This window comes from Solanum dulcamara, chromosome 12 (assembly GCF_947179165.1).
Source record: "Solanum dulcamara chromosome 12, daSolDulc1.2, whole genome shotgun sequence".
In the NCBI taxonomy this organism is placed as follows: Eukaryota; Viridiplantae; Streptophyta; class Magnoliopsida; order Solanales; family Solanaceae; genus Solanum; species Solanum dulcamara.
This window is the reverse complement of record NC_077248.1, coordinates 62,350,462-62,364,878: the sequence shown is the minus strand read 5'-3', so window position 1 is coordinate 62,364,878 and position 14,417 is coordinate 62,350,462. Positions and strand designations below refer to the sequence as shown.

The 14,417-nt window shown below is 36.3% G+C and overlaps 1 protein-coding gene across 6 annotated transcripts; it reads left to right on the top strand.

Annotated features, from left to right (window-relative positions):
- Positions 1-787: 787 nt before the first annotated feature.
- On the top strand, positions 788-13,101 carry LOC129875912 (putative pentatricopeptide repeat-containing protein At5g08490). 6 transcript variants are annotated; one of them, XR_008763239.1, is made up of 10 exons: positions 858-906; positions 1,012-1,080; positions 4,115-4,235; positions 4,332-4,383; positions 5,867-6,036; positions 9,719-9,782; positions 10,281-10,490; positions 11,984-12,071; positions 12,152-12,251; positions 12,655-12,815. XR_008763239.1 is itself a non-coding variant. In XM_055951150.1 (2 exons), exon 2 carries the CDS (start codon positions 1,330-1,332, stop codon positions 3,892-3,894), a length of 2,565 nt encoding a protein of 854 aa, XP_055807125.1. In that variant the 5' UTR covers positions 849-906; positions 1,012-1,329; the 3' UTR covers positions 3,895-3,982. The 6 variants fall into 6 exon arrangements, 1 of the variants encoding a protein (XP_055807125.1); XR_008763240.1 differs by lacking the exon at positions 1,012-1,080 and having other exon boundaries at positions 788-858; XR_008763237.1 differs by having other exon boundaries at positions 872-3,949.
- Positions 13,102-14,417: the final 1,316 nt, after the last annotated feature.

The following is a 14,417-nucleotide window of genomic DNA, read 5'->3' as shown; positions in this document are numbered from 1 at the left end:
ACAAGCAAAAGAAAACAAGAGAATATGGAAAATAGGGAAATGAATTATATCAAGAAATAATCCATTGCATATAACTATTCACAACTAATTAATCATAACTCAAGTATTTTACCTCGAATAATGATTCTATGTTATCTCTTCCCACACACTAACAAGAGTACTTAATTGACTATCTCTAGTTTAATTATGAGCATTAAGAATAAACGACTATAACTACGAGCAGTTCTCGTATCTCTAGCTTGAATTTATTATATGAGAATTTACGTTCCAAATTTTTATTGAACCTCTATTTACTTTTCTTGAGCTTATATTGAAGTAAATGGACAAATCATACGATTTATAAATCTCTCTGAAAATATTAAGAACAAGACTAATTAAAGAAACAAAGACTCCTTCATCTAATAACAAGGCATAATATATAAATGTGTCATTTAACTTGGTTTCAGTTGATATCTATGTCAATTTTGGGTGTGCATAATTAGACACTTAAATTTGTATCAAATTGAACAAGTAGATACACGTGTTCTATGTAACATAACACAAGTAGGATATTATGTAGGATTTGAATTACCATATAGGACGCTACATAAAATTTGTGTATCTACTTGTTTAATTTTTGAATAGTTTAAGTGTCAAATTTGTGCACACCTAAAATAAAAGACGTAGATATTAATTAAGATCAAGTTAAAGAGCACATTTATTTATTATATCAAATAACAAACATTTAATTAATACAAAAACATAGGATAATAATCAAAATCCAAGTATTTGCATTATCTCTTACTACAATATACAAACATGAAATTAATTCCTACACCACTAATTATTAAAATACAAAACGAAGAGTTGAAGCAATGGGTAAGAATTTCTCATGGAGTGCCTCCAAAACTTCAAATCTTAGGTTTGGTTAGTGTTGTTGTATTATTATGATTTGGTTTGGATTCTATTTGATTTTTTTTTTTGTTAATATCAAATCAAATTAATAATAATGATGGATTTTTTTTTTTGAAGTTAAAATTCGACTTAATTCATCTATTTAGTTTCTTCCCGGCTCCATGCTTTTCTAGTTACCTCCTCTCTGTAAGTTCCTTCCTTCTCTCTCTTTTCTCTTCATTGATTGCTGAAAGAGTCGGGATTTGAAGTTTATGGGTTCTTCGTTTTTAAGTTAATGAATTCGAAATTACATAATCAATGTATAACCTACTGGTTCGGCCGAAACCGTAGACCCTATGAGTTGGTACAGTTTGAGTGTTAACGTTGATGATATTTGGGGATAATCCGCGAAGAATGATAACTTTCTATGGATTTTGAAAGTGGGTTTTTTTAATCATGAAGAATGAACTACTTTCTAGCCTTGTCCGAAAATTACAAAATCCAACAGTTTTTGCTGCTGATTACCAAATCTTGGCAAATGTACTCAAATGTTGTGCTACCATATCAGATGGAGTGTTGGGGAAAGCTTTACATAGTTCTGTTATTAAGTTAGGTCATCATTCTTGTCAATTTGTTATAAAAGCTTTGCTTAATATGTATGCTAAATGTAAAGATCTTGATGAATGTCAAAAACTTTTCGGTAGGATTAAATGTAGTGATATAGTGATATGGAATATTATGTTGTCTGGCTTTGCTTGTTCGCCATTACATGTAATGGAGATGGAAAGGTTGTTTAATTCAATGCAAAGAGCACATTATCCTAAGCCAAGTTCTGTTACTCTTGCTATTGTTATTCCTGTGATTGCTCGCTCTGGAGCTTTGGGTGCTGGAAAAAGTGTTCATTGTTATGCGGTGAAGCATGGGTTGGATTGTAAGACGCTGGTAGGAAATGCTTTTGTATCCATGTATGCGAAATCTGGGAATGTTTTAGATGCGGAAGCTACTTTTTGTGGAATTTATGACAAAGATGTTGTTTCATGGAATGCAATGATTGCAGGTTTGATAGCGAATAAGCTTACAAATAGGGCGTTTGAATTGTTTAGGTTGATGTTGAGAGGTTCTGTTCTACCTAATTATGCGACAATTGCTAATATTATTCCTACCTATCCTAGTTTAGGAGGGATAGATGGTTACCACTTGGGAAGGCAGATGCATTGTTATGTTTTGCGACGGGCTGAGTTGTTGTCAGAAGCTACTGTTATCAATGCTCTTTTGAGCTGCTACTTGAGGGTTGGGAATTTTGAAGGAGCAGAGACTTTGTTCCGGAATATGAAAAGTAAAGATCTGGTATCGTGGAACTCAATAATTGCTGGCTATGCAGCAAATGGTAAATGGTTGAAGACACTGGAGTTTTTCCGTAAATTCACTAAAGAGGAGATGAGTGGACCAGACTCTGTTACTCTTATGAGCATTCTTCCAGTATGTCCACAGCTCAATAATGTTTTGATCGGGAAGCAGATCCATGGGTATGTAATTCGTCATAGTTTCCTCCATCGGGATATCTCTGTGATTAATGCCCTTATAAGCTTTTATGCAAAATGTGGAAACATCAAAGAGGCATGTCACATATTTTCATTGACTTCTAATAAAGACTTGATATCATGGAACGCTATGCTTGATGCTTTAGCAGAAAACCAACTTCACGAAGAATTTATATTCTTGTTAAAGGATATGTTTAGAGAGGGGATGAAAGCTGACTCCATCACATTATTGGCTGTGGTGCGCTATTTTGCTAACATTTCCAGAATGGATAAGGTTAAAGAAGCACATGGTTTTTCAGTAAGATCTGGTATCTTGTTAAGATATAATGATCCTACTCTCGCTAATGCCTTACTTGATGCATATGCGAAGTGTTGCAATTTGAAATATGCAAACAGAATATTTGAGAGCTTATCAGGAAGCAAGAATGTAATCACATGCAACTCAATGATCTCAGGGTTTGTGAATTATGGTCTGCATGAAGATGCACATGGCATATTCAAGAGGATGACCGAGAGGGATCTTACCTCGTGGAATCTGATGGTGAAAGCTTATGCTGAAAATGATTGTCCTGATCAAGCAGTGAGTCTGTTTACCGAGTTACAGCATCACAAAATGAGGCCTGATGCCATGTCCATTTTGAGCCTCCTTCCAGTTTGTGCTCAAATGGCCTCAAGCAACTTGCTAAAGCAGTGCCATGCATATGTGATGAAGGCTTTTCTAGATGATGTTTATCTGATTGGGGCTCTCATAGATGTTTATTCTAAATGTGCTACTCTAGGATATGCATACAAGCTTTTCCAATCATATCCTGTCAAAGATCTTGTAATGTTTACTGCAATGGTTGGAGGGTATGCTATGCATGGAATGGGAGTAGAAGCACTTGGGATATTCTATCATATGCTTGAGCTGGACTTTAAACCAGATCATGTTATAATAACTACAGTGCTATCTGCTTGTAGTCATGCTGGCCTTGTGGATGAAGGGTTAAAGATCTTTGATTCAATGGAAAAGATGCATCAAATCAAACCTAGCATGGAGCATTATGCCTGTGTGGTGGATCTACTTGCACGTGGAGGTGGAATTAAAGATGCATTTTCCTTTGTGACCCAGATGCCCTTTCAAGCTGATGCGGATATATGGGGAACACTTCTGGGTGCCTGTAAAATCCATCAGGAGGTTGATATGGCCTGTGCTGCGGCAGATCACCTGTTTCATGTTAATGCTAATGATATCGGGAATTATATAGTCATGTCAAATCTGTATGCTGCAAATGCTAGATGGGATGACGTCTTAGAGATAAGAAGGTCTATGAAAATGAGAGATCTTAAGAAGCCAGTTGGTTGCAGTTGGATTGAAGTGGAAAGGAAGAAAAGTGTATTTGCTGCTGGTGACTATTCTCACCGACAGAGAAGACTGATATATGAAACATTAATAGTCTTAGATGAACAAATCAAAGAGCTATATGAGTATGACTTATAGCTCGTAATATTTTGCTCATGTGAAGTAACACTGAGCTACTGTATCACTACATTATGTAAGAAAGTGGTCCATCTTTGTTTGCAGTTTTTGATATTTGTATGGTGGAATTTCTTTTCATTGTCCAATAGGCATCCCTTAATTTAGAAAGTCTGATATGCATAGAGATTTTCTCAAAGTTTTGGCCAGCTATGTTAACATTTTATACTAATGCAAACTGCAGATCAGTTCGGTACACTGTTCTTCCCAGAGAGGTCAAAGCGTGACATTGGCATGCAAGTGTCTTCTCACTGGTTGAGCATTTATACTCTTTTCATTTTTTTAAAGGAGAATCTGATCTCACCGTAAGCTATCTAATCAAGACTTTTATTAGCTGCCACTTCTCTGACTTACCCAATTCCTGGTCTTCTTTTCCTGGCATTGCTTTTATTTAACTCCAGAACGTAGCTCCAGTGTCCAATGGAGAAGACGATTCGTTTGTAGCAGTTTGAGGTAGGATTTAGTGCTTTTTTACTCTTTATGCTATGATGGAAGGATGGATAGGGCAATTCAAGTTTTGAGTTATGGCTGATGAGAAAATTAAATAACTATTTGATCATTTTGTCTATAGTTGTGTGATTTTGCTTTTCCTTTGTGTTGGAAAGGCTGAGCTAGAGTTTTTTTTTTTTCCTGAGAATGTTGTGAATTCAGGGTTCATCTGTTCATTATCAAGCACTGTAATCCTGTTCTTACCATTTTTCTTCTTGATAAGATTATTGTTCTACACACAATTAACTTAATAAAAATATACTCTATCTAAAAGTTTAAGCTTTTAGATGAGATTGTCACACACCTTAAAGTGATACCAGAGCAAACATAGGTCATGGATTCAAGTCTCATCGTCACCATTATCATACGAAGAATTTCTACGTGCTTGGCTTATAAAGGAAAATCAAGCCTGCATGTGCGGGTGTGTTCAAGACATAATAAAGTAAATAAAAATGTGCTCTCTCTAACAACTTAAGCTTTTAAATGAGATGGTCATCACTGAAATAATCACATAATGGAGAATGCAAGTGGCAGAATTTAGAATGTCTAATGCAGATAAGCTGACATGGGCAAAATATGAACTCGTGAATTTGGTGCTTTTTCTCTAGGTCACTAGTAATACATGTTGAATATTGGTCACGAGCAGTGTAGTGAGAAGATGACCTATATGTGAGGATTTTTTTATTAACTTTATCTTGGCTCTTTATAGGACTACAACATCACATATTTACCCAATTGGGGCAGTTCTGAAATTTGTGTAGTGTATATTTTAAGCTTGTCTTTACTCTAATCAAGTTCATTAAGCATGGAGGTTTGGAACCTTAAAGAAGAAACCTTCTTGTTTAGCTGAGGAGGGATTCTTAATTAAGAGGAGAGTGATCTACAGTTGAAGCTGGTATGATGGGAGACTAGAAAAATTGAAAATTGAAATGACTTAGATAAGTTTATTACGATGGTTCTACTCTTGTAGATATGATTATGTTGTCAAGCATTGCCTCATCATGAAACTGTAGCATATGTAACTGGACTCATTTTGGATGATATATATGGGAGGTGTCTAATTCCTAGCAAGTATTAAGGTATTCTGGAGGATATTAGAAGTACCAATACCTGTTATACCATAGACACATGTTTAACAAGAGCCCAAGACAAACAAAGAGCCTGAGTAACATAAACAGGAGGTCTGAAAATTCCTAGAACACAATACACTGCAGGTGATGTTAAAGTGAAGTGCCTTCTATTTATCTGCAAAGTTATCAATTGTTTGGATATGCCCGAGACCAATGGTAAGAGTGCTGTTGGAGATGTTGGTCCCACCCGGCATACTTAAACATGCAGAGTTAGTTGTTCTTATAGAATCAAACACATAGTATAAACTCCTGAATGTAATTATTTGGTAAAGCTTTATCTCATCTTCACTTGTTTCAAAATGAACATTTGACTGCAGATTGAAAACTATGCATTTCACATACCAAAGCTACTGAGTTGGTAGAACCCTGTTTCTACTAAGATCATACTTACGAACTGTCTCCAAAAGGTAGCCTTTCAAGATACTTTATTTTGACCTCTTGATAGAGGCAAAGTTTAATTCTGGAAGGAGCTATAGTCATGATACTGGTATGCCAGTCTACCATCTACTTATATAGTTTTAAAAGAGCTCTTTTAAGTTATAGTTGTGTTGTTATTGCCTTTGATTATCACATTACTTTGTTATCGTTATTTTTCTTGTCTGGTAAAATTTGCATCGCTTTTCGTTTTTTGCCATTATGCTATATATATTGTTTTTCTCTCTTACTTGAGACTGTGACTTTTGAGCTGAGGGTCTTTCGAAAACAGCATCTCTATCTCCATGAAGTAGTGGTAAGGTCTGCATACATCCTATCCTCCCCAGACCTCACTTGTGGGATTTCACTGGGTATGTTGTTGTTGATAATTTTTAGAGAATGAACATACTCTTTCTTAAATACTGTACATAATCCATGTATAGATAGCAGATTTCTAGGAATCTCTTTTATTTCTTTCCTTAGTTACTGTTTATCCCCTGCGTCTAGATCTTTGATTGCATCTCTAGACTCCATTTGTACCCAAAACAATGAAGGAGGCTTTGAATAATTCTAAATGGTCTAAAGCAATGCTCGAGGGAATACATGCCTTGGGGGAAATCACAATTGGGATTTAGTGGATTTACCTAGTGGAAAGAAAGCAGTGGGTCTTCATGGTCAAAGTTAATCCATATGGCTCTGTGGCCAGACTTGTGGCCAAAGGGTATGCACAAACTTATGGGTTGGATTATTCACACCTTCTCCCTGGCATCCAAACTCACTTCTGTCTGCTTGTTCATTTCTCTAGCTCCTTTTGATAATTGAGAATTGACCTTTGCACTAGTTGGATATTAAGAATGCATTCAATTCCTTCATGGTGATCATGAATAGGTGTATATGGAGCAATCATCTGGTTTTGTTGCTCAAGGGGAGCATGGAAAGGTCTGTCATTTGAAAAGAAGTCCTTGTATGGCTTGAAGCAAAGTCCCTAAGCTTGGTTTGAAAAATTTAGCGAGGTAGTTCAAGAGTTTGGATTTGAAAAAGAGCAAATGTGATCATTCAGTCTTCTACAAGCAATCAACAACTGGAACTGGTTTTCTTATTGTATATGTCGATGATATTGTTCGTAAAGGAAGTGATTGTGCATGAATTTCTTCTCTCAAGTCCTTTTTGCATAATAAGTTTCACACGAAAGACTTGGAATAACTGGAATACTTCTTGGGGGTGAAAGTAACTAGAAGCAAGAATGGAATTTTTCTTTGGGCGAGACTAATGGTTAGGGGTGATGGTGACGACGAAGAAAAGGCATATCACTTAAACTGGAATTACCTACTGTACACTTTGAGGAAGTTGGGATTTAGTGGTAGATGGGTAAGCTGGATTAAGTACTAAATCAGTACAGTCAAATTCTCGATATTGATCAATGGTTCACCAGCTGGATTTTTTCAATCTCAGAGGGGCTTGAGACAAGTAGATCCTCTATATCTTCCCTTTTTATCATTTCCATGGAGGGGTTACCTGACTTGCTGTGGACTGCTCAGGTAAACAGATGGATAAGGAGATTCAAGGTGAAATCGAGTTCTGACAGCGAGTTGGAGATTTCACATCTACAATATGCTGATAATACTGTTGTATTTTGTGAGGCCAATTCTGAACAGGTGACTATATTGAGGGTAATATTTAATTTGTCTGAAGCTACTTCTGGTTTACATATTAACTGGACCAAAAGCTTTATATATCCAGTTAATAGGGTAAACCAGATTCAAGGATCCTTGGCTGACATTCTTGGAGGTAGAATAGGAGAATTACCAACAATATATTTGTGGATGCCCTTGGGCCATAAGTAAGTAAATAGGAATATGGAATGTGGTCCTGGAGAAAATTGAAAAGAATCTAACAAGCTGGAGGAATCAATATCTCTCACTGGGTGGTAGACTGATTTTGATCAATTCAGTTCTTGTTGCTCTGCCTACATATATGATGTCATTACTTCCAATCCCTGGGAACATCTTGAGAGAGAGTTGGTAATTGTAAGACCCCGTAAGTCGAAAAGTCGAAACGAAGGAAAAACTTTGGAAAGTGGGCAGGATTGGAGTTCTACGACTCAACCTACTAGTCGTAGAAACTCCTACGGGTCGTAGGAGTGACTCGTAGGGCTTATGTTGAGGCTGGAAATCAATTAAGAGAAGGAACCGAGTCCACGAGTCAAGGTTACGACTCGTAGAAGACAAGACGGGTCGTAGAAATGACTCGTCAAAGAACTTTAGAGACTTAAGTTTTGCAGGTTTTCAGGGCCTGCAGAACGACTCGAGTGTACGACTCGTAATCAAGTCGACGACTCGTAAGAACGAGTCGTAGAGAAACTTCAGAGACTCAGTCCTCAAGGGTTTCTCAGACCTTGCAGGACGAGTCCTTACGAGTCGTAGAAGGACCTACGATTCGTAAGGACCAATCATAGGGTACGTTTCGGCAAGTTTCAAAAACGTCATTTTAGCCCTTTCCTATGTTTTATCAGTAAAATGTGGTTGTTTTGGGACAAAAATCTACCTTATGTAATGACCCTAAGCTTTCCCAAACCTCTCATTCTCACATTAACTCCCCTACACAAAACCCTTTCCTCCCCAGAATTCTCTCAAGGTTTCCTCCATTCCCAAGCTGATTTCTAGGGTTCCTCAAGATCAAGTTCTCCTTTCAATCTCAACTCAAATTGACCAAGGTATGCGGGTTTTTATCTATGGGTTCTTCCACCCATGGAGCCCAAAACCCCTTTTCAAACTAAGTCCTTGATTTCAAGTAAGAATTCTTATGGGTTACCCTAATTTCTGTTAATACACATGAATCATGATATAACCATTGATTATTGGTCTATTTTGATGCAATGTGATTTCAAATGCATGGATGGATTGATTACAAGTATTAGTTCCTTGAAGATTCTTGAGATTCATGGTGGGTTGTTTAAAACATTATTTTAATTAATGAATTACATGGTATTTCTGCATGATTTTTAAATATGTATACGTTGGAAAGTTGATTTGGCATGAACCCACCTAGTTTCATTCTATTTTCATGAAAGTATGATTTTAAGGTTATAGACTCCATTTAAATGTTTATGAAAGTCAATGTTTAAGGTCACAGGAGTCTTTGAATGAAAGAATGAATGTTGGTGTGGGGCCTTCCCACCCGAAGTAATGGATTCTTTATGCGAAAGGACAATTCTTGCATATTTGAATCACTATAGGTTTTAAGGAGCTATTCTACCGAATGATGATTTGATGTCTCAAAATATATGTATGTTTATGTTAATATGATATATTATTCTGTGGGATTTGATTTAGCAACGAATGGGGCTTGAGGTGGGGGTTCGGTAAAGGAATTCTAGTAGCAACCTCTTGTTTCATTAACTATGTGCCAACATATGAGCCCTTGTAGGCTAGGCTAGTGGATCCACAAATGCCCATTTAATGTTAAAGTAATGAATGTTGATGGAGTTCTACCCTTGGCAAGTAGTCTCCCCTTCTAATGTAGGGGGTTGCATTGAATTCTATGTTATAGCTCACATAGTCTTAATGTCGGTTATAGTTATCTTCTTACAAATGAAAGTTTCAAATGTTATTTACTTGATGTCTCATGCATGCATCTACTCATGTACTTTACCTTATATTGCTTTAATGTTGTTCATTGTATATTGCATGCCTACATACTTAGTACATTTAAAGTACCAACGCATACTCTTTTGCCTACGTAATATCACCATGTAGGGACCGGCGTTCCTCCTTATTCTCCTCCACGTGGCTAGTAGGGATCGTTGAAGGCTACTATTGGGTGAGTTCCCATGTTTCGAGAATGTTACTCCCTTATCTTTCTAGCTTATGATACGACGAGGTCTTTAGACATTTATTACGACATTTCATTTGATTTTGATTGAGGGTGAGCTAGGGACTTGTCTTAACCCCCTTCAAATCTAAAGATAGAGGTATTGTTGGACTTATGTAAGTTAAAGCTTGACTATTATGATTCTCATTATGATGTTTACTCTTAGTCCCTCTTTCCCCCTGTTTTCCGCTGGTTTAATTTTTGTCACTACCTCTGAAAGGCTAAATGAATGCTAAGAAGCTTGGGTGAGGTATTCCCGAATTCCTCATTTGCCGTGTCACGTCTGGCCTAGGCTTGGGTCGTGACAGTAATGTAGCTTATGAGTTAGAGATACCATTAGAGTTAGCAGCCGTTCATCCTGTGTTTCACATTTCTATGATTAAGAAGTGTTTCATATTTCTATGCTTAAGAAGTGTTTGGGAGATCCTTAGCTCATTATTCCTACAGAAAATATTGGTGTGAAAGGTAGCTTGTCTTATGAGGAGATTCCGGTTCAAATCCTTGATCGTCAGGTTCCCAAGTTGAGGACCAAAGCGGTCGCTTCAGTCAAAGTGTTGTGAAGGAATCAATTTGCTGAAGAGGCTACATGGGATGCCGAAGAAGATATGAAAGCTAAATACCCGCATCTATTCGTTCCTCCTAGTGTTGATGTTGAAGGTAATACTTCTTTTCCCATCTCAGAGTTGGTGTCTTTTTGAGTGTTTGATTATTTCATTCCTTGCATTGCATTCGTGCCTTGTGTAAATTCTTAGTTTGGTCATCATTCGAGGACGAATGATCCTAAGGGGGAGATGTTGTAATCAAAAAGCGCTGAGAAAGAACTGAGTTTTTGCATCAGAGGGCTTGTTCGAGTGCCATCTACGGCAGTCAGCAAGAAGGAAGGGGGATTAGGCATCAAAAATTTGAAATCCCAAAATCAAAGTTTGATGTTGAAGTGGCTATGGAGACTTGTTAGTCATGAAGAATCATTATGGAAAGAGGTGATTAAGGGAAAGTATGACATGGAAGGTAAATGGACAACCAAGACTGTGGAGGGTCCTTATGGGGTTAGTCTGTGGAAATCAATCAGGAACTTGTGGCCTAAACTCATGAACAAGGTAAGCTTTAAAGTTGGAAATGACATGAAGATATACTTTTGGGAGGATAAATGGCTAGGTCAAGGAGCTTTGAAACAACTCTTTCCAGATCTCCATATTTTATCTCAACAACAACAGGCAACAATTGGGGAGGTATGGAGCAACCAATGATGGAATTTGATCTTTAGAAGATGCTTGAATGATTGGGAAATTGATAGGTTGACAGAGTTTCTCAAAAATCTAGAGCTTTTTACAGGAATCACAACTTCTGAGGATCGCATCAAGTGGCAAGGAAATAATGAAGGAATATTCTCAGTCAGATCAGGCTACGAAGAATTCAATCTTTCCACCAATCAGATTGGGTGTTGGCCTTGGAAGATGATATGGAAAGTCAAAATTTCATATAAAGTATCTTGTTTTACCTGTCTACTAGCTAGAGGAAAAGCACTCACACAGGACAATCTTTGTAAGAGAGGTCATCATTTATGTTCCAGTTTGTTATGTGCGAAGAAAGCTGAGACAATCAATCATCTGTTCTTACACTGTAAACTGACTGAACAACTATGGAGGATGTTCCTAAACTTCAGGGGGATTCTCTGGACCATGCCAAGTAAGATAGCTGATGTGCTAGCATGCTGGAATAGAGAAGGCAGTAATGCAATTCATTTTTTTGGTAGACAGTTTGGGAAGAGAGAAACCAAAGATATGTTTTGAAGATAAAGCTGACCATTTCCAGAAGATTAAGATGAAGTCCTTAGGGCTGTTCTATTTTTGGTGTAAAGGAATAGGTTTAGTAGATCATGAATCAATCCTTGATGAATTAGAAGCCTTGTGAGATGACACAGGATCAGATGCTTTTTTTTTTTGAGAAAGACAGATCAGATGCTTTATATTTTTGTAATCTGTAATAAAGGGGAACTACACAGTTTTTTGGGTCTTTATATAAATATACAAATGTTATCTTCTCAAAAAAAAAGTGTTATTTCTATTTGCATATGATGGAACCTCAGTTCTCTGTATCTCTCTACAGTTTTATCCATCTTCACATACTTCGTAATGAAAATTTGACTGCAGATTGAAAACTATGCATTTCATATACAAAAGCTACCTAGTTGTGGTATCATTTATCTAAACAAGAACAGAAATTTGATGGCAGGTGAAGGTGATTATCTCTCTATATTGTTTTAAACATGCAATGACTACCCAAGTAAAGTATTTAACATTAGTTACCTGTGGTGATAGGTGCATTGACGACATGGAGCAACATCTAAATTAGCAAAGCTGCCTCCTGGTTTCGAGTCTAATCTGAAGTAATCTTCACTGAGTTTGGCAGATGGACATGGTAGGCTTCCAGTACTCCTTACAACTTAGATCGAAATAAAGTCTGTTCTAGTGTCTTTCCCAACCACCTTGGTATGCATTTCTGTATGCGTGTTTGGGTTTATCCATCTCCTTGTTTAGCTAAGAGTTCCCAAGATCCATGCCAAAAAGCAAAAATGCATCTAGACGTAATAAAAGGTCCAAATTAATTAAATTTTCTATGGACTACGAGGGTGCAACAACAAAATGTTCTACTAAATGAGCCAAATCTGCAATTTGATCGAGTGTTAGTTTAAGGCACGATGCAAATGTAACCTGATATTAGTTCATTTCCATTGCATTTTAGACATGTCATATATAGAGAATTTCGATATTTATATATATTGGTACTGAAGCAACAGTCTCTCCTCTTGTGCGTCTTGTAGTTCTCAAGCCACATCTGGACCAATATGTTATCTGCAGAAGCAAGAGACTCTAAAGGGCTTTTCAACTTTATGACAGGCAATCTTCTTTACTTAATTGTAGTTCTTCTTTGGAAGCCTGCCTTATTGTTTTCTATCTTTGACCTCCATTTAATTTTCTTTGATGACAGTGAAGAATAATATTGAAGTCAATGATTTATATGCTTTCCACTTGTGGAAAATGGGCAGATTGATCTGGCCATGAGTGCATTGGGACCTCCTAATTTATGTGTATCATAGTGATTGATGAAACTATATGCTTATTTGTACCACATATATTTCAATTTAATAGTAGACATGCAACAAAGGAGACAAGGAGGAAAAACACAACAATCATTAGCTGTATGTATGAAAAAATATATGCTCTAGTTAGGTATATAATTGGTTATCAAATTACTGAAGTTTTATCTGGATATTGAATTCTAAAGTACACTGTCATTTACTTGTGAGAATATGGGTCGATCCAACTTTTACCCAACTCATTATGTCACCCAATTTACTTTTACTCATATAAATATGAGCGGGTTGAATTTTTAACCATTTTATGTTAGATTGGTTTTCAATCCATCCATATTTGACGGGTATATAACTTTAAAACACATAACAAAGTAGAGCATATGTTATTGGAGTTTTGCCCGGTGATCTCGTAATAGAGACGGAAAATCAATGTGGCATAAATTGAGCACAAATTCTTGTTTGGTATGGGGGATAATTAATTTCGGAATTAATTTTATGATGAGTTTATTCTATGTTTGATTGGGATAAAATTATGAGATAACTTATCCTTGAATTGTAGTGTTATTTTTATCTCACTTCGAGAATGGAATAACAATCTTAAGATAACTAATTCTAGAGTAACTAGTTCCCCAACCACGTGAAGCTCTAAATATTTGTTCATCGTGGTGTTTAAAGAACAAAGTTCAATACCTAGTTTTGGGTTTAGGCTCTATGTTTATTGGGTTCAAATTTTTAAAACTTGAATGCATGTTTCCTTGGAGGACTTTCAACACACATACATGTATATATCTTGCTTTCCCAAGCTAGGTGTTAGGGGTGTACATGGATCGGGTTGGTTCGGATTTTTTACAAACCAAACCAAACCATTTGTGTCGGGTTATTAAATCTATAAACCAAACCAAACCAATAAAAGTCGGGTTTTTCGATATCAATTTTTATCGGGTTTTTCGGGTTTTTTCGGGTTTCTCAGGTTTTTCATAGTATCTAATAAAAAGCACAGAACAGTGCTTCTTAAAAAGAGTTCTAGTACAAAATATCAACATATAAGATGGAGGCAAAACACTATTTGGAGTTTTAACTTTATAATATAACTTTATAAGATGAGCTTTTTTTGTATATTATTTAGATGGACTTCTCAAGTCCAAATCTAAATATAAGAAAGAAAACAAAAATTATGAAAAAATTTTAAAAAATATTTATAAATTACATTTTAATAAATATTTTTATGTATAACATAATTTAAAAGTAGTATATCTATAATCGGGTCGGTTTGACTTTTTTTAGTTAAAATCAAACTAACCCTATAATGGTCGGGTTTTTTTTTCCAAACACCAAACCAAGTCAAACCAAACCACTAGTCGGTTTTTTTTCCGATTTGGTTCGATTTGTCGGTTTGGTGCGGTTTATCGATTTGCCCTGTACAGCCCTACTAGGTGTATTTCCAAATGTGGATAAACTTGTTTCTTTTAGATATAACCAAATGCTCTATT